At 41.1% G+C, this 27,160-nt stretch overlaps 1 protein-coding gene across 1 annotated transcript in view; it reads left to right on the top strand.

The window, feature by feature from the left end:
• Window positions 1-766: 766 nt before the first annotated feature.
• The window catches only part of CRADD (CASP2 and RIPK1 domain containing adaptor with death domain), a 175,811-nt gene continuing 149,417 nt past the window's right edge, over window positions 767-27,160 (top strand). Inside the window, exons 1-2 of the mRNA XM_041738439.1 lie at window positions 767-1,259; window positions 2,365-2,668. Of these exons, the coding sequence (XP_041594373.1) occupies window positions 2,371-2,668 (298 nt within the window). The 5' untranslated portion in view covers window positions 767-1,259; window positions 2,365-2,370. The remainder of the gene's footprint in view (window positions 1,260-2,364; window positions 2,669-27,160) is intronic.

Genomic DNA, 27,160 nt, shown 5'->3' with positions numbered 1-27,160 from the left:
ATATTTGAGGTTTTTTTTTTTCCTGTTACCATAAACCAATTCTTAGCAGGTCTATGACTTTCTGCATTTAGCACCAAACTGATTTAAAGCGAATCAATGAATGTGTTTATATGCCTTATTTCATAAAGGAATTCAGGAATGACCCTCCTTTTGATATTCTGGTATCTCTCTATATTTGGATCATGCATTTTTCTTGTCTTCTGAATGAAAAATGTGGTGAACTCGGCAGGTCACCAGCCAGCATCAGCTGCTCTCTTTTTAGAATGTCTTTCTGTGCTTTAGAAGCCGGAACTCTCCAAACCACATGCTCCAGACAGCGTTGCTGCAAATGTTCTCCATGTGAAATAGCTGTCACCAATTGCATGCATCAAAGTAAGCTTTGCAGGTGCTTTTTTGATGCTGCTGGAAAATACAGGTCTGGAGACCTTGGCTTTTCTGCAGCAGTGTTTCAATGACCAGTCACTTACTCTGTCGGTGTTGACAAGAGGGACTGTGGACTGGTGGCTTCCGACTCCTCCTTCTTGATTGTGGCCGTGAGTCAGGCAGTGCTGTTTAGGCTTCATCCAGCCTTTCTAATGACTGTGAATGTCCCCAATTTACCATGACAAATCCCTTTCTTTCTAGAGTAGCTAGCTGGTTGCTGCAACGGAAACTCTGTGATATAAAATCATATAAACGACCCTGCATTTTAGTGGAGGGAAACAGATGACAAGTGACAGATCAATACTTGAGTAAAAGTTTTAATAAGAGGTTGATAACGTACCACAGATAAAAACAAAGTTTGAAAAGGGATGGGGAATGCAGGAGATTAATGTTGCAATTTCAAATAGATTGGTCAGGAAAGGTTTCGTAGAGAAGGCGACTTTCGAGACTTATCTATCAGGTCAGTTGTGTGCAAGGCCCTGCTGGAGATCCTGTCTTAAAATACTCCCTTAGATAAACCCCTACGTGACGTACTTACTGTTTTCCATTTCCTGGAGGCGATATTGTTTACCCGCAGTAAATATGGCGGAAAAAAGCTTCAGTCCCCTACACTTGGGCCCGCTCAACAAACATGGCGACAGCACTTCCTGTGCTTGCCCTCGAGAAAGATGGCGACGGCACTTCCTGTGTTTGCCCTCGACAAAGATGGCGACAGCACTTCCTGTTCAGGGGCTTCGCCTTCAACAAAGATGGTACTTATGGTACAGGTTCCTTAACAGTCTGGATTCCGGTTGCGGTTTTTTTTTTTTTTTCTTTAAATACATGTGTTTGCAGACGTAAGTAACAGGAAACCAGAAACCCCGTATCCATTTTTTCTCGAAGGCCCCGCACCGTGGCCTCTGCGGCCTCGGCCCCGCGTGGCTTCCCCGCCCACCTAACTTGCAGCGGGGCCCGGGTTGGGGAGGCGGTGGCAGTGCTGGGGGGGCCAGCGCCCCCTTCCATCCGTTCTGAAGATCATTCCCTGCTTCTCAGGTTGCCCCGAAAATCCCTCCTAGTTCTTCCTGTTAGTAATACAGCAGGACTTCAGGTGGCAAGGAGGGAACTGAGAGCTCCAGACGGGCGTGGGCGGCCGCCCCCCCCCCCGTCACTCTCCCCCCCCACCCCCACGGAGCCCCCTGTGCCTCCCCCCGACCCCCCAGTTGCTTCGCCTTCGAAGCCTCGGCACCGGCGCCCCAGACCCGGCGGCGGGCATGGCTACTGACCAGGGCTGCCGCGGGGGGAAATCCCCAATAAGCGTCCCTCCCACGTGCGGTCCTGGCGGTGGTGCTATAGAGATTCGGAACTCCTAGGGGGAGGGGTGCCGCGACCACACGGGAGGCGCCCCGTGGAGCACACCTAGCGGTGACGCGGCGGGGGCTTTGCTCCCAGGGGCGGAGGACCTTACAGGGCTCGGTACTTGCGGGTCTCTGGCGCCCACGCCCACTGCGCTGCAGGGTTGAGCAGAAGCCCGTCCGAAGGCCGCCTGCGCGCGGTGGCAGTTTCTCTGGTGTTGGGGTATATCTGATGAAGTCGACGTTAAAGTGAAGCCGCTGGTTCTTGTTAGTATGTTAAAATGAAATGCTGCTCTGTAAATCTCAGATCAAAGTTGCTTTTAAGCAGGGTCTGTGGCCCAGTTTTTCCCAAAAGTCCTTATCAAGCAAGGAATCCAGCGAGGACCCCATTGTGTGGAAAGCAAAATTAGAAAAGATGATTCATATTCAGGGTTGGTCATTATGCTCAGAAATATTCAAGATTACTTTGATTTGGCTTAACGGCCATATACTAAACACCACGGCCTGGCACTCTGCCAAGATTCCTAGATGTACCTGACCTTAAGGAGTTTGCCTTTAGGAGGGTTGGTTAGCTTCCTGGAATCTGAGCTACTATTTCATGTCTTCCCAGGGAGAAATGGAGGCTAGAGACAAGCAAGTGCTTCGCTCCCTTCGCCTGGAGCTGGGTGCAGAGGTACTGGTGGAGGGACTGGTTCTTCAATATCTTTACCAGGAAGGGGTCTTGACAGAAAACCACCTTCAAGAAATCAAAGCTCAAGCCACAGGCCTTCGGAAAACAATGCTGCTGCTGGATATCCTACCTTCTAGAGGTCCTAAAGCATTTGATGCATTCCTAGCTTCCCTGCAGGAATTTCCCTGGGTTAGGGAGAAGCTGGAGAAGGCAAGGGAAGAAGCCATAACTGAGCTCCCTGCAGGTAGGCCTGAAAAGATCACCTCCAACCAGCTGCAGAATTGTGGAAACTATGTCCTTTGGATGTGAAGTTGGGGTTTTAGGTGAGCAGTGGGTAAGGAGTTTGGCGTGAAGGCACATGGTGTTGGAGGCTGAGGAGGAGGAAGTGGAATTAGGAATGGTAGAGCTGGGGATCCCTAGGTGGCTCAGTGATTTAGCACCTGCCTTGGGCCCAGGGCGCGATCCTGGAGTCCCGGGATCAAGTCCCGCGTCATCCTGCTTCTCCCTCTGCCGGTGTCTCTGCCGTTCTCTCTTTCTCTACGTCTATCATGAATAAATAAATAAAATACTAAAAAAAAAAAAAAAGAGGAAGTGTAGAGCCATGATGCAGAGGGTGAGGAGGGAGGTCACAGAATACATTTAGAAATGCTTCCAGGGAAACTTGGCAAGTCACTTGGGAGGCATGTTCTCATCTGAGAGCCAGGTCATATCTCAGCTCTTGGCATCGGGAGCCATTTGGAAAGTACAGATGGGAAAGCAGGCATCGGGCTACCGATAACTGATTTGTGGGGTGCCAGAGCTGCCGGCTGGAAAAGGTCAGCTTCATGAAGGAGGAGACAGTCTCTAGGAAGGCATGCCTTGCACCTGTTCCCTAGGCCAAAGGGGATTATTTAGAGAGCTGGTTAAGTTTTTAAAGGTTATTGATTGAAAGTCATTCTTTTTAGTTTGGCTTTGTTTAGATACCCAGAGTATTTAATATTATAAGAATAGTAGTTTGGAGAGGGTCTGTTTTGATTTTAAAGAAAGTTGAAAGCAATGGAAAAGAGAAACAATCCTGATGCTACTGGCCTGACTTGTAGCAGGAAGAAGATATGATATGAGACACTTTCCCTCTTAACACTTCCATGACTTACTGTTTTCCAAAGCTTGAGGAGCAGAGAACTGAATTGCCAAAAAAACCCAAACCAAACCACACCAAAAACCCACCCCCAAACCAAAAAACAAACAAACAAACAAAACAAAACAAAACAAAACAAAAACAACCCAAAAACCTCCAAAGTATAAATAACATAAATTAGTTTAAAAAGATATAAGTAAAATAAAAAAATAAAAAATTGAAAGTTAACTTGCAAATTTTTAATAGTTAGGAAATAAACATTTTCCAGAGTTTTTGAAAGTAGTGATAGTTAGAACTCCTCCGGGATAGTGGTTCTCAGACTTTGTTGTTGCAGTTTTAAAAATACCAGCATAACTGGTTAAAAAACAACTACCAGTAATAAAAGACCAATTTTATTATTTTTGCCCCATGGACCTCATATTTTGTTTTATTTTGAATGATTTTTCAGACTGCAGGTACTAACTAATCATGATGAATTCTTCTATTTTTATTAATGACATATGTCTGAATATCTGCTCTGCATGAGATAACCACTTAACTTAGGAAGGCTTGGTTAAACCCCAGTGGAAAAAGCAAACATATTTTCATTTCCTAGCATGGCTGAATTTCAGGTAAATGTATGTGTTAGGCTTTTTGAAATACTGAAAATAGCTGTCCTTTCAGGGCCAAAGGAATTCAAGTGTCCTTACAAAATTAAATACTCCAGGTATGTGAACAAATCCAAACGAAAGTATCTAAGACGTTTCTACCAGTTTACTGAAAACAGAATAAATATTGTGGAACTGGGGACATGTTAAGAGAAGTATTAGAGTATCCAGTGTCTTTTCCTGGTGTTTAACTTAGAGATGCCTCTTGGCACCAGATAGTTGGAAACAACAAAACAAGCGAACCGAAACCCCGTTACTACCAAAATATTTCATTTAATTTTACAGTCATTTTGGGTGATGTAACCAGTTCTGTTCTATGTTGTTCATAAAGGTGTGACTCCATTTTCATTTTTTCAAGATTTATTTAGAGAACAAGAAGAAATTATGATTTTTTTTTTGATTTTTTTTTTTTTTACCAAATGGTGAAAGTTATACAGAAGTTGAGGGAAAAATAATTTTTTTTTTAAGTAAGCAGAATGAAACTGTATAACATGAGAAAAAAATTGAGTGTGTCTGTGTGAAAAATATTAATTTGTTCTGTTGAAGTGTTCAAATGGAACGATAGGTTGGCTACTGTACAAATTATGTACTCTTAATTGTTTTACTTTACTTTTTTTTTTTTTTTTTTTTTTTTTTTTTTTATGATAGTCACAGAAAGAGAGAGAGAGGCAGAGACACAGGCAGAGGGAGAAGCAGGCTCCATGCACCCGGGAGCCCGACGTGGGATTCGATCCCGGGTCTCCAGGATCGTGCCCTGGGCCAAAGGCAGGCGCCAAACCTCTGCGCCACCCAGGGATCCCATTGTTTTACTTTACTTTTTGTCGAGTAACACAGCTATTGAAAAATGTTTGAAGAGAGAGTTTGATTGACATGTATCAGCAATGATAATCACAAAATCTTACTTTTAAAATAACTTAATTATTGAGTATTTTAAGTAAGATCATAAAATACAAGTAAGGTATGGTGAATAATGGTGTAGCAAACACCTGTCTCCCCATCACTCAATTTAAAAAAGAAATATTACCATTGCCTTTGAGAACCTTGGGTGTTCCTCCTCAGTCCGAGCTCAGCTTCAACACCCACTTACTGGTAAATCCTTAATTTGAAGTTTATCATTCCCTTCTTCATGTTGTAGTTTCCTCTCTCATAAAAATCACTTTTAAAATCCACATATGTTATGGAAAATCTGCAATACCTTAAATTTTAGCAAGGTATATAAAGATATAATTAAAAAAAAATATAATGTGTGGGGGAGAATAAGGGATGGAGGAAACGATTCATTTATTAATCTTTTTGGAAATGATATTATTTTAAAGGAGTTAGTTAACAGCCTTCTCTTATTTGGGACCTTAAACTTTCAGTGTTTAATTAAGTGGATGGTGATATTTTAATTCTAAAATTCATTGGGACTTAATTAATTGAAAACCTATTATTTTTTTTTAATCCTTAATCCTGGAAAGTGTATCAGAGTTGAGATGCCTTCAACTTAATGTTCCCGTAAAAAATGCAGATAGAACCAGAGGTCTATTTCTCAGGACCCTGTGCTTCTCCAGTTGTGAGAAAGTAGTTTTAATAAGCTTTTAAAAAGTCCATTTAAATTTTTGTAAAGGCAATTTTGAGTTTTGAGGAACTAAACTGTAGGAAAATGTGATGCTTATATATTATGTGTATATATTAACATTGTCTGATCTTTTACTTACTTTGATTGTCATTATTAATTAATTTGTATAGATTTGGTGGTCTCCTCCTGGGAGGCTTGAGAACAAATGGGCAGGAATGGCTTTCTCTTTGGCCAAGAGGCTGAAACTTCTCCAAGAATGAACTGATTTCATTTTCTTAAGAACCGTTCTTGTCTTGGGCTTCTCAGAGAATCCTGGTTTCCCTTTTGCTTAATTTCTGTGTTATGCTTGTAAATTTTGAGTTGCCTCAAAAGGCCATATTTGGTGATTGATCCTAGTTAGTTGCTTCAAATTTATATTCTAGATGTAAATTTTAGGGAAGAATTTAGTTGTATCTTAATCCTCTCTGATCTCTTAAAGCCTATCCTCAGCATATCCCAAAACATAAAAAAAACACTTTAAACCTTTGATTCTTTCTTAGTCTACCTACCTGATGGGTCTTCCTATTTCTGTTAAAAAAAAATGTCTAAGATGTTAATGAATATTTGATTTTGTGTTTTTCTCACACTATGAGGACCCATATTTTAGAGGAGAAATTCTGGCAATAAAATTATTTAATCCAGCTTGGCATCGTGGAAGGGATACTTCATAGTGTGTCCCTTGCTGGCTAAGACGGCATAGCAGACAGCAGATCAGCTGGCTGTCCTCTCTGGGCTCCTAATAGTCTGGTCTTTTAGGAGATGAGAACAGTGCTGAGTGTGGGTGTAGGCAGCCTATGCCTGCCTGCCTGGCTTTCTACTGCTCATGGCCCTGTCTGCTGACTTGCTCTCTCTAGGGCCTGAGCTAATCTGGGTCAGGAAAGGAGGTTGGTGGCAGCCCCAGTCTTACCAGCTGGTGGGACTTAGCCTAAGGCATGGTGGGAGTGACTCCTGGGCCCCAGGACTCCCAGCCCTGTTTGGGGGACTGGGGCTCTGTTATGTTTCTCACTTATCAGCCAGCCTGGCAATGTTTCCTTTAACTCCAGTCTTACATTAGGTTTAGGAGGTTTTTGTACCCCCCTCCCGCTCCCCCGCCCAGGCTAGATTCTGGCTTTACGTCCCTCTAGCCACTGGGAAGGATGAAGGACAGATGTCTTGGAACACAGCTCAGTGCCTCATATGTTAGCATGAGATGCCTCAACTCTTTAGCCTCCTGAGGCTATTTGCTTTGGCTTTGCCTGTTGAGTGGGTCCTCACTGTGGACCCCATGCCCTGGCTCTGGCTGCCCTCACTGGTGCAGGATGCAGGGCTGGTCTGTATTCCCTCTATCCAAGGGTTCCAGGCTCAGCCTATCCCTTTTGGAGCTGGCCTTGTATGACCGTGCGGAGGTGCATCACCTACTGACTCAAGATCTACTCTGGTGCTCAGATGTATATTTGGATGCGTCTGAAGTTACTGAAGCAATAATGGCAAAAATCTCAGGGATTGTAATAGGTTTACTGGAGAGATTTCTAGCTGAGGATTCTCCAGTCATACCATGAATTGGCCCTATTCTGCATACAGTAAATTCGGTGTTGATCTCAGCTTATCTAGCTTATGGTCTGCTCGGGCACTTGCACTGTGGCTGAGTGGATTTCACTTTGTGGCATGCTGTGTCCTCAAGAGGCTATGGTGGGTCAGCATCTATGGTAAGACTAGACCCTTTCCTGCGGTGAGGGCCAAGGCCACAGAGAGCCCCAGCAGAACTATCGCGTAGTGCCTGAGGGCCAACTAGATAGATAGCAGGCTATCTATATGACTTGGTAATAAAGATCAACCGAGGGGATTCATTCATTCATTGAAGAAATGTTGAATATTGACATTAGGTGCTAGGGTATTTTGGGAAACAAAGCCCTGCCCTTCTAGAGCTCACTGATGTGCTATAGTCTGATGGAGATAGACAGGAAGCAAGCGAGTGACTTACAGTGCTACGAAGAAAAACAGTAGTGGTGAGGAAGGGCTCCGCATGTTGTGCAGGGCAGTCAGAGAAAGCCTCTCTGCTGTGAGGATGTGGAGCAGAGACCCGAATTCTGCAACAGAGTGGGTACTTGGAGGAAGAACGTTTCCGATAGAGGGGACTGCAGATGCACAGGGGCTCCAGCGGGAGCCCTCCGTGATAGTTTGGCTGGAGCCCAGGTGCTGTGGCTAATAACCATCCTCACGGAGAGATGACTCACACTGCACACAGCAAAGGCCCGTTTGTTGCTGTGCTTCACAAAATGTGAGATGTGTGCACAGCCGTGATCTTGGGTGGTTCTTAAAATGATTTTAGATGAAATGTGACTGTGGAAGTGAATCACATGGTAGGAGTCATTTCCGTTTTCTTTCTGTTTCAATCCTGATGACATCCAGGTGAAAGTCTCCGTTTGCCATAGCATCTTTCTTGACACCTGCCGGTTTTTCTTTTTAACAGAGAGAAAAAGTTCCTTATGCCTAAAGCTTTCTGCAGACAACAGTATTTAGCTGGAATTGAGTTGTGTTGCCTTCTTTCCCTTGTATTAATCTAATGGTTTCCTTCCATTTATGGCAAGTGAAACTGTTTTCTATTTATGAAGTTACTTTTTGAAAATACCTTGCTTTTATTTAAGTAAAAATGAGTCACATAAAGAAAAATACTATGAAAATAATGGTAAGAAGATGTGGCAAAAATTGTCAAGATGCTTTTCATGCATTTTCTCATTTGAAAAGACAGGAGTTGGGGTAGGAACAATCCCCTGGTTGCATAGTTGGGGAAGGAAGTCTCCAGCTCTAGTTCAGATAGAAAATGGTGCCAAATTAAAGGTACTTCATTGTTTTGCTCATTCAGATTATGCATAGTGGCTGGGAATTGGTTAAATTTATTAGTAGATTGCCAGAATGACTTAACTTTATGTTTTCTAAATTATAAATATGTTCATTTGCTAATATACCAGAGTTAGCAAGATGGAGACATATTCCAGTATTCCAGAATTTTAGCCATGAGGGACTCACAGATCACCTAATTTTTCTCCGAGAAAGCTAAGGCCTATGGAGATTTAGTCAGGTTGCCCATGATTACATAGCTAGTTAATGTAATTTATTGCTGAACTAGAATCCAGGCCTCCTAGCTCTTGATTTAGGATTTTTTCTGCTATGCAATCTTGGCTTCCCACTGGGTTTGAAATGGAATTGTATTATGCTGTAGTGTTAATAATTGAAATGAGCTTTTAAAAAATTGTACTAATGCTTTTTTTGTTTTAAGAGGAAAATTTTCAAGGGCTTTTAGAGGTATACTGAGATAAGATTTTGCTAAAATATTTTATTTTTATTAATGCTAATTTTAATCTTTTAAGAGGAAATTTTGATAGTTCAGTACTGCATTTTATCAGAAGATTCCACTCCTCCCCCCTTCTACAAGGCTGACATAAAGGAAGAGCAGAATACTTTTATTGAGTATTTATGGGACTGATGAAATAATGCATCTGTTGGCAGCTAATTGTAGCTCTTTCTAGGAATAGCAAATCATGTGACAGGCCTCTCCCCAGCAGGGATGCCTCCATTTCATTTTAAAAAATAGATTTAAAAAAAGAAAAAAATTGATTTAATATTCTTTTCTCTTAGAAATTCTCACTGTGACTTTTTTCTCCCTCCTGTGGTTGTATGGGCCACTTAGCTCCATCAATCACCCTATTGACTCTTGTGGTTGATTTTGCTTAGTGTTTCTCAACCCTGGCTTTAAAAAAACTACTGATCCCTAGACTTTGACCCAGGCCAATTCATGCCAAAATCTGTGGAGGTGTGTGATCCAGTGATATTAAGACACATGCAGACATGCACATACAGACATGAACAAACACACGTACACATATGTATGTGTACCCATGTGTGGGTGCAAACACAAGCCCATGCAGCAACAGCTCATGAAGTTATTTTAAGGAGCAGCCAGGGTTGAGAACTATTAAATCTGACCAGCTGGTTAGGCACATGGCTTTTTTGTCACTTGTTGCTCCCCAAGTATGAGCTTCCCAAAGTTGTGTACTTGATTGAAGAGTTGTTCTTGTTTTTTTGGTGAGGTGAATTGGAAAGGTGTGGGAATGGAGCTACAGAAGGATATGTAGTCTTGTTTTGATTCTGTGATCACAAGTGTTTTTAATTCTTTGAATTTCTCTTTTTTTTTTTTTACATTTTTAAAAATTTAAATTCAATTTGCCAACATGTAGTGTAACACCCATTGCTCATCCCATCAAGTGCCCTCTTCATTGCCGTCCCTCAAGTCTTTGAATTTCTTGAACGTATTGCTCAAGAGTGTTTCAGAATCTCAGACCCCACAGAAATGTGATTCTACTACCAACGCTAAAATCCACTAGAGCTCTTTGGGGATACATGGGCTTGATGTACACAGAACAACATTGACTGTGGTGTTTTGAATTAGCAGATAAATTTGGATTTGGGGGAATTATTTTCATTGCATATTCACATTGTTAGGTAATTACAAACCATCTGGAATACTTTGTGCTCTATAGATCAAGCTGTCCAAATGGAGACAGAACCTGCCAGTGGAGAATGAGTTGGATGCTGCCCTCAGATACAGAGTGAGCTAAGATGGCTTGAGGATGGATGAGAGGAGAAGAGAGACAAAGTTGGGAATGGCTTAGCCAATAAAATAACTATCATATTTATTGGTGGCTTTACTTTGTGCCTGGTGCTGCTCTAGATCCTTAATTCACTTAATCCTGGCAATAACTTGGTGAGGCAGGTGGTATCATTACTGCTGCTGCACAGATGAGAAATCAGATGTTCCGATCACTTGTTCAAGGTCATACAACCTAGTAGAGACAAATTTGGAATCCAGGTACTTCAAAGCCTGCTAATCATAGCCTATGAAAACACATTTTCAAGATGTGCTTTTCTTTCTGCACTACTCCTCACAACCCGTGGCTGCTCCAGAACCCATCATTTACCAGCCCCTGGTAGTCTTCCCTCTCCTATTCCAGTCACTCTCAGACATACAGCATAAGAGGCTTTTCTGTCTTTCTCTTTCTTGCCTGTTGTCAGAAGACTAAATTCTGGTAGGCATCTCTCTCTCTCCCCCATCTCTTTTTTTTTTTTTGGAGGGCAAGGTATAATAGGAGACCCTATAGAGTCAAGGAACAGAGCTCCTGGGTTGCTGCTATCCCAACTTGCTACCTTGAGAGTAGAAGAAAACTAAATCTTCTTGGCTGTGATTCGGAGATAGTGTGTTGGCTCTCCTGGTACCAGAATCAGGTTCCGCTTTGGCAGCTCTTAAATCTTGCTGTCGAAAGTCAAAAGCCATCAGTACTAATAACCAGCTCTTCTGGTGGCACAACTTCAGAGTTTAACCATACACTTAGCAAGGTGGCTTTCTCTTTACGGGTGTAGTTCAAACTTGTAGGCTGTTGTTGGAGCTAGCTGCAGGAATGTTTGCCTTTGCTTAATTTTAATAGGCAGCTGTGTTTATACTTGCTCCTCAGTTTGAACAGTGAGGAGTAGATGTATATGATTCTTTGGAGGACTTTTTCCCCAGAGGAAAAAAAGGGTACATTGTGCTTTTCCAAACAGTAAATTTTAATTGAGAAGGAAATGTGACCTCTAAAAGAAGTTTAGTCCTAGGCTTTATTTTTTTTAATGTTATAAAAGAAATCTTAACTCCTTGTAAGAAGTGCCAAGTTGACAATTCCTGGAAATGTTCATGTTCTATTTATGCTCAGCACCATAGCAGAGAGGGTGGTGACGCTGCTACCAAAATAATACTGCTGAGATGTAGTAAGTGGTAAAGGAGAGCTTTGTGGTTTCATAACCTAAATATAAGACTTTTAAAGCATCTCTCAGTTCCACCATTTGTGTATAAGGTGTATGGGTGCTGAGTGGTAATGACTGCATTGTTATGGCATCTGCTGGGACCTGCCCTGTTGGAAGAACTGTAGAAGGGTAGAGCTGGAAGGGACCTCAGAGACCCCCACTGTACAGGTGAGGAAACTCAAGGATGTAAGTAAGTCTAATAGCATGTATGTGGGCTCTTTAGTTCAAGCAATAGACTTCTTGCTAACATAAGCAAAAATGGGAATTTCTCTTAACATATACTGGGCTGTTCACAACCTTAAAGGAATTGCTAAAATGTCGGGCTCAGTAAGCCAGGAATGAGGCAACTCTGGGGATCTCCGGCCATTGGTGACCATCTCCAGCTGAGTTACTTCACTGAACCTTCTCTTAAGATTCAGGGTCTGATGGCCTAGGTTGAGTCATGAGCCCTTCCTTTAGGACACCAGAGTTAACTGCAGTGGGGAAGGGACAGATCTAAAAGGAAGAGGTGAAAGCCAATTAAGAGATGTCCACTATACCATAGCACTCCCCTTGTTTTTATATTGAACAAGTAAGTTCCACACTTGTGAGCCTGGAAAAAAACAACAACAACAACAAAAAACCGATAGCCCTTTTAGAAGGAGAATATTTCACATTTTAGTACAGCAAGGCCCAGGTTGAAGGCCAGAGGTGGTAGGAAAAATAGAGGAGAGCAGTTTTTATAACAGAATAGGTCTTCTGAAACCTTTCCAAAATGAGAAGATATTGGAGGAAAAAACAGATTGAGAATGTTGAAGTCAAGAGGTAGTTAGAGAGTTTGGATTGGGGTCAAGCCTCAAAGCTTTACATACATACATAAACTCACTTTATCCTCATAGACCTTTGAGGTCAGTACTGTTACTATCATTTGCATTTTACACATGAAGATATTAGATGAATTGCCCAAGGTCACATAACTTGAGAGTAGAAGAGCTGAGATTTGAACATTAACAGTCTGGTCCTCTAGCCTATGCTTAATTGCTAGGCTCTTCCGTCCCTAAAACCGGTTCTTGGTTCTGAAAGAACAGCTTCTTTACCTTTTACCTTTCTTCCCTTGGGTCCCTCACATGTAGCCAGTATTTTCATTGTGTTTTTAAAAATAGTTTACCAAATGGGAGGTTAACAAAATACCAAAGAAGATAAAAAATATTTTCTAAGAAATGTGATTAGACAAAATAAAGATTCTGAATGAGGTTGACATGGCAGTTTTTGTTTGTGGAGTCTTTCTTCCTTTTTAGTTTCTTTTTATTTTGAATCAGCCCTTTGATGGTGTTGTGGACAATTGTCCTTTATTGGGTTGGGCCTCTCATATTTGAGCTCTTTTATTCTTTTGTGTGCCAGTCAGAATCCATTTAGGAGACAAAACCCACCCAGTAATGTGAACAAAGAAAATTTCATATAAAGAATTATTAACTAGTAAAAGGTTAATTATGGTTAACTACTGAAGGGGTAAAGAGGTCTCTAAGGAATACAGGAATAGCAGATGGAAGAAGCTTTCTCTAGGGCTGAAGGAGTGTCCAGATTGACTTGCCAGAGGCTCTTCCTCATCCTCAAGACTGAGTTTCAGCCCTCTTTGAAGATGATGTGACTGCCACATGAATATGTGGCTTGCTGGCGGCCAGTGAACTTGCCCGAGGGTACCTGCTCCAGCTGGTGTATAAGAGCAGCCCACTGGGTTGAGAATCTTGGTAGAGTACATGGGTGAACCTGAGTTGATCCTTAGAAGTCTACTGAGTGGCAGGGAACTTCCAGGGAGAGGAAGCACCTTTGGGTTTCCCAAATGCCACTGGCAGTATACTTTACAAAGGATAAAGCATCCCAAGCCTAGTGAAAAGCCCCTTCCTCTGCTGTAGCCTTTCAGTGACCCTCCAGTGCCCTCTTTTGACGAAAACCAACACTGCACCATCTGGCAAAGGAGAAATGTTAGGATCCCAGGGTCCGAACCTGGGGTCACAAAGCAGGGCAAAGAGGGTGAATTTAGAGCTCAGAATTTATGCATTGCTACTTGGTGCACCTCATCTGTAAAATGATGATAGTACATAATTCCCAGAGTAGTTCTGAGAACCTGATTTATCCATTCATTTATTTAGCCAACATTTATTGACCGTCTACCATTGCTGGCTGTCCTGCTAACGCTGTGAGATTATGGTTGTCATTGTCTATGTTTGTTTGTTTGTTTGTCTCTGAAAATAGCCTGTGATCATCTCTAAGGCAAAGACTGTTTCTACTTCTGTGCCTGCAGAACCTAGCTAGCATAGTGCTAGATACTCATTAGTCCTCACATGCTTATTGAATGAATGGAAATCAGGACTATGAAGGTGAACGTAAAGATGGAATCATACCCATCAAGGAGTTTAAATTATAGTTGGGGAAAGGTAGAGGCAAACAAAATATAATGTGGTATTCTAGCTATCTTTTGTGGCTTACAGTAACAGTCATTTGTTTTTACATGAATGTGCAGTTTGGGCAGGGCTCAGAAGAGGGCACTTCATTTCTGCTCTACCTGGTGTCAGGTGGGGTGGCTTAACTGGGGGTGGAGGAGCCATTTCCCAGATGTGTCACTCATATTTCTGGTAAATTTTTGGTTCCTCTTCACGTAGGCCTTTCTGCAGGTGCCTGGGGGTTCCTTACAGTATGGTGGTTGAGTTTCAAGACGCAGGAAGTAGAAGGTGCAGGTTTCTTAAGGCCTGGGCCCAGACACTGACATAGCATTAACTTTGCACTATATTCTTTGGTTAAGCTGTCCCAGAGCCCAGATTCAAGACATCACAGAAACCTCACGTTTTCTTGTGAAGTATGTCAATCATATAGGGGCCTTATAGCACTTATCAGATGTAGTGACTTAAAGTATATATATTTGTTATCATAAATGGAAACTTAGCTGCCATACATGAAAATGACTTATAAATTAATAACAAATGTTCTTACCATTTTAACAAAACATATGTTTTAAAAAGTGAAGATAGCTCTTTTTTTCTCCTAAATATAAATGCAAGACATATGTATTGTTTAAAAAGGAAAGACTCTAGAAAGATACCAAGAAAATGGAAGTCACCCATACATAATCTTATTGCCCAGAGATAACCATAGTTTATAACAAATGAGTAGTGAAATGCAGTATTTGGGTTTTTACTCTAGGACATTTAGAAGCTCTCTCTTTCCTGAACTCCAGTCATTTCCAGAAAGTTATTATTTACTTGATACCAACACTTAAATCTGGAATTTCTCACATGATGCCAAATAAAGAATAAAATTCAGAAGGCTGCATGTGTGTGTGAAAAAAAATACATGAATACACACACACACTTTTCTTTAGAGAGTAAAACTTTCTGAATCAACTTGAAGTAGTCTTTACAAATTACTAAGGCTAGCCACTGGTTGTCTCATTTCAGTTAGCAGGAGGTGGGGGCGGGGTACACTGGACTTAAATGACCTTCTCCAATTACTCTTTAAGAACTATGAGGAATATTTTTCATTCTGTTTAAAGTATTTTTCTGTTTATCTTTCTATTAGTATTCTATTTCAAAGTGTTTCACTAGGATATTATATAACCTGATTTCTTTCCTAAGTCTCCTGCTTGTATGCTTTTAAATATTAGGTTTCTAAACCTTTCGTTTTTCTGGAGCCGTTCTACTATAGGTGATGAAGCCTTTGCCTGTGGCATTTTAAGATCTTTTTATATACCCTCAAATTGACAAGATTTGTAAATATGTGAGTGTTCTGGATAGTAGATTAGATGTTTTCCCTCTTGCACTTGGAAAGGCATTCTTCATAACTTTTTTCACTAAATTGTGGAGTATATTTCAAAGAAACTGTTAAAACCTTTGGTGGAATAATCATATCTCATCCCTCTCCTTATGAACCAGAATAAGCATTCAGGTTTGGTTTCTTCTGAGGCCCCATTGGTTGCATTGTCTTCCCTCTGTGGGCATCTTGTCCCTCTCCTTATTACCAGAGTAAGCACAGTGTAGGAGGGACTGTATAAATCAGAGGAAAGAGTGGATATGAGAAGTTCTGAAAGTTTTTTTCCTGCATTATTTTAGCAGGCGTTTCTCAACTTTCTACTGTTTGCTGTGAGTTAGGTATGGAAATTAATAAAGTATAATCTTGGCTGTCAAGTTGTTCCAAATAAATGAGATGATACACGCAAAGTGCTTAGGAAGAGCCTGGCATCTATTAAACGTTCAGTGAATGTGAGTTATTGTCATTAGTATCGTTAGAGGTAACTGAAGAGTTGTGACAGAGAGGTATGTACAGGGACAGGGCGGCTCCACCTAGCCTGTGGTAAGATGGAACTGGGGAGGGCTGTAGAGAATGCACATGCCTTATGTTGAGTGAAGAAGGGAGTTCATTAGGAAGACAGAGGGGAAGAGCATTCTAGGCAGAGGGTAACAAAGCCTAGGGGACCAGGGGAGGGGGCAACATCAAAAATGAAAGAGAGTAGCCCCGCATGCCCGATGCTGCCAAGACGGCAAGTGGCAAACTGAAAAATGCCACTGGACTTAACCAAAGGTAAAGGTCACTGGTCCTGTTTATCCTCCTGTCCCTCATCCCCTATTTCTCAGCTTCTTATTCTGCTTGCCTCTTCAGTGTTTGTCTTCTCTGGAGTTGTTTTCACTGGCACTGTTCTTCTAGGACAGAGTCCCATCTGCACGCCTGGTCTGATGACCACCTCAGTGAGAGCTGCTTCTAGATTGCTCTCTCATGCCCAGATAGATAGCTGCGCTTCAGGCTTTTACCTTAACTCAACAGGGCCAGAAGAAAACTTCTGATTGTTCACAGCAAACATCCTTTTCCTCAATGATATTTATTTTCTCCAGTTCAAAAATATATTCCTATTCAAATAACCAGAAGAAAGCGGTGTTTTTTTGTTTGGTTAGTTTTTTTTCTTTTTTTCTTTGAAAGCACTTAGCTCACATATCATCACATCACATCTTTCTTGAAGCTTTGTGTACCCCTTTCATGGCTGGCTGAGAAACCCCTTTTCTGTGTTTCCAGAGCACCAGGGGAATATTTCTCTTATGGCATATCCATACTACGTTAGAGTTTTGTCCTCAAGTAGACTATGAGTTCATTGAAGGCAAGAACATAGCTTTCCATCCTTATAGACTCAGAACCTAGCACATTGCCAAACATCTACAGGCCAATAAATATTGGTTGAGTGTATGAATCCGTGGTGGCCTTATTTGCTCCCCACCACCTTTCTCTTAGTGTCCAAGCACCATAACTGTTCATAGTAGTCTGCTTGGATTGTTGTAATAAAAAATCCAGAATATCCATCCAGACCAGGTGACTTAAACAACCGAAATGTATTTTCTCATAGTCCCAGAGGCTGGAAGTCTGACATCAAGGTGTCAACAGGTTTGGTTTCTTCTGAGGCCCCATTGGTTGCAGATGGTGGCCCTCCTGCTGCCTCTTCACACTGTCTTCCCTCTGTGGGCATGCATTACTGGTGTCTCTCCATGTGTCTTAACAGCCTCCTCTTAGAAGGATACCAGTCATATTGGATTAGGGGCAGCCTAATGGCTTCATTTTAACTTACTAAGCTCCAAATATAGTTGCATACCTAGGTATTAGGGATTAGGGCTTCCAGATAGGACTTTTGGAGGCACAGTTCAGCCATACATTATTATAATAGTTTCTTTTTTAACTTTGTCAGCTTTCCTGGATAGTAAGCAGAACTCTTTGGTTCTTGATCCTCTAAGAAAGTGATTCTTTGGCATTTCTTAGGGGTCTCTATTTAATGTTTGCTGGGTGCTAGCCTTTGGCCATTCATTTCACCAAACTTAAAACAGAGTTTGTTCTGGTTTCTGTGCAATGCAGTTTTTAACCTGTCTGGTCATCAGACCATTTTATCAGCATTATCATTAACTGTTGTTATAATGACATCTCAAATGGGAGGTGTTCTTTACCTCCTCACTGGTGAAAATTCTGCTTGTGGAGGTACATGTAAGGTATAGGAGTGGGTACAGTAGTCAGAACCCTTGAAGTCCATCTCTGTCCAGGGCCTAATCTTTTGAAAGATGAGGGAAATTCTAAGACTGAAGATTTGAGGTCTTCACGATTGGCCCCTTTGAATTGATATTTTTAGGAACGCTGCATAAAAATAAAACAAAATGAAAATCATCCTCTCCAAAAGGCACATACCCCAACAGACTTGTAACAACAGAATTGCTCTTACCTGCTAACAGAATAATTTTATATATACAGTAGACTGGGTTCTTAAATTCTAGGCTCCTCCATTAATTTGCATTGTTATGATGTTCAGCTTTCTTATAGTTTAGTCTATAGCCCCTCCGCTGGGCTACTCGCTAGCTGACTTCCCTTTTGCCCCTTCATTTCCCACAGATGACCTAGAAACTTGGCTTCCTGCTTCTTTTTTCATCCCTCTCCCTTACCTCTCAAGCTTTCACTGCCTTTGCTTGGGTTTCTCTTTCCTCAGTCTACAGGCCCCTGATTTCTCATGGGTATCCCTTCTTCCTCCTCTGTTCATCTTCTGTTACTTTCCCCTTTCCTTCTTCCACAATTTTCTCCTTTTAGAAGCAAGTTGAAGTTTCTAAGCTAATTTTGACTTTTCTCTGCCACCTTGCCTTTGGTATAAAGCAAGGATTGGCAAACTGTGGTCAAGTCCTTGTGGTCCATAGTGGGTCTACTATCCATTTTGATGTGGCCTGTGAGCTAAGAATTTACCTTTTTATTTATTTTTATTTTTTATTTTTTTAAAGATTTTTATTTATTCATTCATGAGACACACACACACACACACACACACACAGAGAGAGAGAGAGAGAGAGAGAGAGAGAGAGAGAGAGAGAGGCAGAGACACAGGCAGAGGGAGAAGCAGGCTCTATGCAGGGAGCCTGACGTGGGACTCGGCCCCAGGACTCCAGGATCACGCCTTGGGCCAAAGACAGGGGCTACTGCTGAGCCACCCAGGGATCCCCAGAATTTACCTTTTTAAAGGGTTGGGACAAAAACAAGGCCAAAGAAGACTATTTCATGACATGTGAAAATTATATATATGAGATTCGAATTTTCTTTCTTTTTTTTTTTTTTTAAAGATTTTATTTATTTATTCACGATAGACATAGAGAGAGAGAGAGAGGGAGAGACACAGGCAGAGGGAGAAGCAGGCTCCATGCTAGGAGCCTGATGCAGGACTTGATCCCGGGACTCTAGGATCACGCCCTGGGCCAAAGGCAGGTGCCAAACCGCTGAGCCACCCAGGGATGCCCCAAGATGCGAATTTTCTTGTCTATAAGTAAAGTTTTATTGGAACACAGCCATGCTTATTTGTTTCTGTGTTGTCTGTGTCTGCTGTCACACTATTCCAGCAGAGTTCAATAGTTGCAGTAGAGACTATGGCTCACAAAGTCTGAAAAATATTTATAATCTGGGCCCCACACTTCGGATAAAGAGTTAGAAAGGCTGGAGAACAGCTTTCCATGACAGGAATCAGCTTTGTTTACCTTTCTTTTCTTGGTGCTTACCAGAGTGCTGGCTTAAAGCTAATGCTTAGTTCTAAAATTGTTTTGAGAGTCAAAAGCGGTGAGGCCTTTTCTTCAGGGCAAACTTTTCCTGTGAAAGTATGTTATTATCTCTGCCATTTCTTTTGAATTAAATTTTGCCAGAAGAGATTTGTCATCCCAGGGCCATTCAACCTTTTCTTTCATTTCTAAAGTTGTCCATAAGGGAAAAAGAATTATGTCCAACCAAACAGATAAAACTCCTTTGTCCTTTGCACATTCACACGAGGTTTTAATATCAGCTTATCCCACATACTTACTCATGGTTTAGTCTCAAAACATTTAAATATTGGGGTGATGAGATAATGTTAGCATTTAAGTACTAACCACAAAAATAGTTAAGCAAGGTTTGCCAAAGTCATGAGCATTGGCTTTTGTTCTCATCCATTAGGTATTTTGTGTATTTTGTATAACCCCCTATCTTGTCTTTGTTTTCACCTCCATTAAAGGAAATCATTTACCATTGAAACTCAAACCTCCTGACAGGTAATGCCAAGTAAGGGTAAGAAATTTCTTCCCATTCCTGAAATAGCCATTTTGCTATTCAGAAATGTGGCTGTATGAGGTTTCTCAATCTGAGGCATTTGTTAACAATACATTTTGAGTGTTCACAGAGTGCTATGAGCTGTGAAAGGCATCAAAGTGATTACATCAGAAATAGAAAGTAAAGCCCTTGTCCTTCAAGGAGTTAGTAGTCGTTATGGCAAGAGAGGGGTGACATGCCTGGATTTTTGAACATTTAACAGAGGCCTGCAGAGAAATACCAGTGAATGGAGCTTTACCAGAGTATGCAGCATGAAGGAATGATCTCAGTGGGGAGGAGGAGAAAAGTAGGGAATGATTGTAGGGTGACTCTGTGTTGTAAGTCATGATTACGAGGAAAGAAGCCAGTCCATACAAAGTAGATGCTGAGTACTTCTTCCTAGATACCTTCCCAGGATGCTTTGCTGGAACATTAAACCCATCATGTTGCAAGTGGAACGACTTTTTGCCCAATAAATCTAGCTTGTCCTGCCTTTAGTAATGTCATCAGTGTCATTTTGTTTTCTGAATTATGTACCTGCCCTTTTCAATGTAGGTCCTTAAATGGGTTCTGTGAGGGGAAGGACAGTAAATTGTTTGGCTCAAATGGAGAATTGATGTGTTTAGAAAAGGAGAGAGTGAGAGAGGTAAGAGAGATGAACTGATGGATGATCTTATGTCTAGGCATTGGTTTGGGCTCGAAAAGGTAGGGGAACAAGCCTTAAATGTGAGGAAACTGGCCTAGGGAGAGAGAACATCACTCCATCTGCTATCTTCTGGGGGTGACTTCAGCTGCCCCATACTTTCCAGATTTCTCCAGATTTTAGCTGAGTTAGAGACTTTCATTCTGCTTCTCATTTTAACTTAAAGTTGTCTTCAGGTTGGTGCTGTTAGGCTCAATAGTGATAGACTTTGGGGGGAAACTGAGAATCCCATGTCCCAGTGGTATGTGACTATGACTCTGCATGGCATGATGCTCAACCCTGCAGTTTCTCTTGTGAGAGGGAAATAGCTCAACTGCTCTGTGAGGCTCTGTGCTCTTTCAGGGTCTTCTTGCCTCAGGGCTCCTGAGAGCCTTGTTCACACTGTGCCACCACCCCTAATCTGTATCTTCATGTCTTTTGTCCTTCCACTACTCCCTACAAAACAAACAAGCAAACAGAAACCCTGTAACTCTTTCCACGCAAAAGCAGTGCACTTTATAGGTGCTGTGGTGAGCCTGTGGATGGGGACATGGGTGTTGGTTGTTTGGCATTGCCAATAGTTCTTGAGGGAGCGGTGGCTCTGGATAAATGAGATAAAATGAGAAGCTCTATTCTGATTCATTTCACAAATGGTTTAAATTATTTATGTTATTTTGTTCAATTCACTCGGGAAATGAAAACACATAAAATAGATATTTTAATTGTTTTTAGATCAGTGTTTCACACCTACTATAGATTCCCAGAACCAGCCAAATGCAGATTCTGGCTCCAAGGTTGCTGATTACATGCTGACTGTGTTCTCAAGGACAGAAGTGAACACATCCACGGATGCTTACCACCTTCAAAAGGGGCAAAAAAGCAATTTCTCTTTACAAAGTAAAAGACCCAAACAAAACAAAAACAAAAAAACAGGTGCAATAAAGAAAACAGGTACCAATCAGGTATTGCTTTTTTCCCCCCTTTCTTAAATTCCTTTTAATTTAGAGATTTGAGTAAAAATTGTCATATACTCAAAAAAAAAATGAGGAATCAGTTGATCTAGGCTCAGATATTGGCTGTTTCTCACTGGTTCTGTGTCCTTGGACAAGATATTTTTTTAAATTTTACTTTGAAGTAATTTAAGACAAGAAGTTGCAGAAGTAGTACAGAGAGTTCTCAGGTACCTTTCACTCAGCTGCCCCCCATATAACCATAATAATACATTGTCAACCAGCACACTCACATTGATACTATTAACTGGAAAATGACCTTACTGGGATAGTTTTAACATGTTTTTAAAGTGTGTGTGTGTTCTATGAAATTCTATCACATGTAGGTTCATGTATGCTTTTGATTTTTAATGCACACAGAATTATTTTGAGTTGTGTGAATAATTAGGTAATATTCTTTCTTTCTTTTTTTTTTTTTAAAGATTTATTTATTCATGAGAGACACAGAGAGGGAGAGAGAGAGAGACAGAGACAGAGACACAGGCAGAGGGAGAAGCAGGCTCCATGCAGGAAGCCTGATGTGGGACTTGATCCTGGGTTTCCAGGATCAGGCCCTGGGGTGAAGGCAATGCTAAACCACTGAGCCACCAGGGCTGCCCCTCAAGGTAATATTCTTAATTAAAAGACTTCTGGATTAGGATGTAGAAGGTCAGTTTCTAATTCCAGTTGTTCCAATTGGAGAGGAAATGGGGGCACCAACCCATGGCTCCACCTGAAAACCTAGGAATCTGGCTTGCTTTTATCTTTTGCCATAGCAACCCTTGTCTCCAACATCTGACCCATTAGCTAACCTAAAATATTCCTTAGATCTGTCTACTTATTTCCTTCCCTTACCAGGAGTATTGCAGTGGCACCCACATGCACTCCCTATACAGCCCACTGTCCACACAGCAGTGAGAACCATCTTTTAAAAACACAGTATTCAAAAAAATAAAAATAAAAAAATAGTATTCCTCTTCGTAAACCCTTCTCCTGTGGCTTCCTGTTGCACTGAGATGAAGCCCGTGCATAAGGCCCTTGTGATTGCAAACTCCTGCTGCTGTAGTCACATGGACTCTGGTACAGTTCTCTGTCCTCACCCGTGTGCTCCAGCTGTGCCAGCCTTCTGTTGGCCAGGCTCCTTCCTGCTAAGCCCTTTGTTCAGCTCTTCCCTTGTCTCATGTGCCCAGCTCCTGGCTTTGTTGTAATAATTAGATCCTTCTGGTAATTTAGGTGACAGGCCTCTTCAGCAAGGCCCACCCGGTCAGTCCAAATTAGACCCCTCCCAAGACCCTTTTCATTACGTTCATGTCCTTTCTGTTTTCTCTCCTCCATAGCTTTTCACAACTATCTGAATTTGTCCCCTGTGCTTGATTGGATCTCTTTTTACTTGACCAGTCCGTTAGCCATCCTTAGACTGTGAGCTCACTGAGAAGTGAGTGTGGCCGTACTGGCTGCTCCACCCTGTGTGCCTGGTACCTGCCTCATGGGAGGCATCAGTAATTATTTTTTTGAGTAGCTGCATCAATGGATGCAGTGATGCTGGTAATCACAGAGGTTCTTGAAACAAAAAATTACGTGATCAAATGAAATAATTCGATGTTTAAAATCATTAAATTTTTTCCATATTTGGGACTCTGAGGAAAACATGATTAAATTCCTATATGCTGTAGATCCCCTTTTATGTACCTGAGTATTAACAACAGGCCTTTTTCTGAGTCGGGGCCATTTGAGGTGGGAAAGGTAGGTCCTCAGTACCCTGCTGACAGGCTGCTGTCTGAATATGTCAGGCCAAGTTAGTTATTTGAAGAAGTAAATTTGAAGTATATTCATTTCCCCCATCAGTGGTACTTTGGCTGAAGAAGATCACAGACCAGATTTTAACTTTCTTGGTAATACAGAAGGTGCAAAAAACTTAGTATCATGTGGCTTGACATTTAGCCAAACTTATTTTCATTATTAACCCAAACACATTCCTTTTCTTTCACATGTAAGTAAGGGCTCCCAAGGCTGGAAGACACGGAGCTGCTAATGTTCTCACTGAAGTGAAAAGAGCATGTTTTATGGCCTCTGCTACATTTCTTAAATTCCTGTTTAACTTTCATTTTATTGATAACCAAAATGGCACCGTGTTTACTTTAGATGGCGTTACCAGCTACTTGTGCCTTTTAAGCAGTTTCAGAAATGTCATGCTGTGTAGGAATATAGATGCATGTGTTTTTAGGCATGTGCGATGCTGACTTAATGATTTACTGCTGCTGAAGGAGTGGTTTGTGTGTGAAGAAAATCATTGGTCTTACATTAAGTATTTTTATCCAAGGTTAATACATTTTCTCTAATTAAATTCTGGAGTTCTCTTTTGAAAAATGCGTGTACCCATATAGCTTCTAGTGATGTGAATGTTGACCTTTGGTTCCTTTTGTTATGGTTTTATTGTTGTTGTTAATAATGAATTATTCTTTAAGCAATTACATGTTTATAAATCTGGAAGGTGATATTTTCTGTTAAAAAAGCATTTTGCCTTTTTCACATTTCACATCTAGCTTGTAGGGTGTTTTTTTAGAACTTATTTTCTTTTGTTGATTTTAAAAAATGGCATGCCAGTGGTGATTATGAATTCGTATTATGAAAAATGTGAGTGGTGGAATATGATTAGACATACAACAGGGTAGTGGTTTATGTGAGAAATTGATACTCTAGAGCATTTACTACCAAAATTTGTTCTCTTTGTGTTACCCCTTCTCCCTGTCCTTGGGATCACCTAATGGTTCTGTATTTTTTTTTTTTTTGAAGAGCCAAACTTACTTAAAGAAGATAGTGGGGGGCAGCCCCGGTGGCGCAGCGGTTTAGCGCCGCCTGCAGCCCGGGGCGTGATCCTGGAGACCCGGGATCGAGTCCCACATCGGGCTTCCTGCATGGAGCCTGCTTCTCCCTCTCCCTGTGTCTCTGCCTCTCTCTCTAGCTGTGTCTCTATGAATAAATAAATAAAATCTTTAAAAAAAAAACAAAAGATAGTGGGGAGAAGTAGGAGTGGGAGCGTGTAAAATGAGCAGGCTATTTTCCCAGAAGCAGAAGCCTCTCACTTCCAGAGTCTGAAATGACTACTGTAGGGGAAGAGTGATACTCATACTGATGGGGGTGAAAATACCTGCCCATTTTGAGGAGCTTTTGTTTTCATAATAGAACTTCTCTGCACAAACAAAAGGATGTTCTAAAGGAGAAGGACCATTTGCAGTTGAGTGTTTTCCATTCTGGTAGTGTCTGAGAATAATTTTCAGAGATTCCTAGTTTTGCATGTAATCATTGCTTAGCAGTTGGATCTTTTTATTTTTATGGTAGAATTGTGCATTTAATTTCTGTTTTAAGTCCTACCCATGTTTTTAAGTAGTATTAATACTGTTCACCCTTGAACAAGATTGGGGTTAGTGGTGCAGATCCTGTGCATAGTCAGAAGTCTGCAAATAGCTTGACTCCCCCAGAACTTACCTACTATTAGTCTGCTGTTGACTGAAAGCCTTACCAATCACATAGTCAATTAATACATATTTTATATGTTTTTAAAAAAATTTTATTTATTTATTCATGAGAGACACACAGAGAGGCAGACATAGGCAGAGGGAGAAGCAGGCTTCATGCAGGGAGCCCGATGGGGAACTCGATCCCAGGACTCCAGGATCACGCCCTGAGCCAAAGGCAGGTGCCCAACCACCGAGCCACCCAGGCGTCCCTATTTTATATGTTTTATATACTATATGCTGTATATTGTATTCTTATAGTAAGGTAAGTTAAAGAAAGTGTTACTAAGAAAATCATAAGGAACACCAAAGATTGCCAGCAACACTTGAAGCTAAAAGAAAGAAATGGAACAGATTCTTCACTGGAGCCTTCGAAGAGTGCATGGCAGTGCTAACACCTTGATTTTGGACTTCTAGCCTCCAGAACTGTGACAGGATAAGTTTCTGTTGTTTTAAGCAATCCAGTTTCTAATAATTTGTTATGGTAGCCTTAGGAAACTAATATAGGGTGGGTAGAGCAGGGATTGGCTGGAAAGAAGCATTAGGGCACTCGGGGGGGTGAAGGAAATGTTCTATATTTTGATAGGGGTTTGGGTTACATCAATGTATACATTTGCTGCAACTCATTTAATAGTATATTTGAGATTTGTGCATGTTACTGTATGTAAGGTTTACCTCAAGAACAAAAAGTACCGTAAATAAGCATTGAATTCTAGTTATTAATATGCATGCTGAAGCATGTAGGGGTGAAGTATACTGATGTCTGCAACTTATAATTGGTGGGCGGAAGGTTGGACAGATATGTGATAAAGCAAACATAGCAAAATGTTAACCACTGTAGAATCTAGTTGGTGGCTGTTTGGTGTTTGTTTGCCCTACAGTTCTACAGTTCTTTTAACTTTCTTATATGTTTGAAAGTTTTCATAATAACATGATGGAGAAAAAACAAAAAAGAGAAAACCATAAGGCAGAGAAAATACATTTTTAGTACTGTACTGTGTTAACTGAGAAAAAAATCGTGTAAGTAGATCCATGTAGTTAAAAAACATGTTGTTCAAGGGTCAACTACTGTAAATTGTTTCCTTACCTGTTGGGTGACTAAGTAAAATATATATAATTTGCCTAATAGCATAATTCTGTGACCTGTATAATCCAAATGGATGCTGTGGCTTTTGTGTTGGATGCATTTTAGGTAACTTTTCTTGGTCTGCAATTTTAGTAGTAAGATTGATTCAGAGTATTCATTCAAAGTCACCTACTTTATCTTCCTCATGTTTATGAGTCAAATCTCTAGGAAGAGTAGTTCTTTGGACATAGGACAAATCTTAGACTGTATCATTTTTATAAGTAATTGAGGGAAAGGCACCTTTGTGAGTGGTGATGGTCTATGATTATTTTTTTTTAAATAAAAAAAACTCTATTTTTGGATAACAAAGTGCCCTCAAATTTGGCAGATTCAAACAACCATTTTATTGTGTAGGTTAAGAATTCAGGAAGGATTCAGTTGTGTGGTTTGTCTCTGATCCATGTGATGTCAGTTGTGGTGCCTGGGGCTGGAGGCTTCACTTCTAAGACGGCTTCTTCACTCCTACATCTGTTGCCTGGGCTGGGGTGGCTGACTCTTGATGCTGGTTCTTGGCAGGAGACTCAGCTGGGGCTGTAGGTTTGAGCACTGACACATAGTCTCTCCAATGTGCTTGCGTTACTCACAGCATGGCAACTGGGTTTCCAGAGGGAGTGTTCCCAAAAGGCGTAGATAGAAACTTTAAGGCTCAAGGCTTCTTATGACCTAAACGCATAAGTTCCAGAACACTACTTCTCCCACATTTTATTGGTCAAATAAGTCACTAACACCAATCTAGACTCAAGGTGAGGGGAATTATCCTCCACCTTTCATTAGAAGGAACAGCAAAGAATTCGAGGCTATCCTTAATGGCTGGTGATAGGATCACATCAGGATTGAATTTACTTAATAGCAAATTTTGCCATCCTGAGGTTCAAATGGCTTAAAGTGCAAGTACTAATATGTAGTTGCTTTTAAGGGGACCCCATCCCAAATGGTACAGCCTTCATTTAAATAAAAATTCTGATGTGATTCATCCCAGTCATTTAATGGATGACTGTATCTCAAAATATCTAGAAAGATGTCAGTCCTCTGAGTCATAGTACAAACTGATTTGTTGAAAGAGTTCAAAGGAATCATAGAGCTTAGAGCTGGAAAGTACTCCGGGGGATTACATCATCATTATCACCTTCCAAAAAAGATTTATTGAGCACCATGTAG

This window comes from Vulpes lagopus, chromosome 23 (assembly GCF_018345385.1).
Source record: "Vulpes lagopus strain Blue_001 chromosome 23, ASM1834538v1, whole genome shotgun sequence".
NCBI lineage: Eukaryota > Metazoa > Chordata > Mammalia > Carnivora > Canidae > Vulpes > Vulpes lagopus.
Note: the sequence above shows the minus strand (reverse complement) of the source record. Positions and strands in the feature narration are given on the sequence as shown.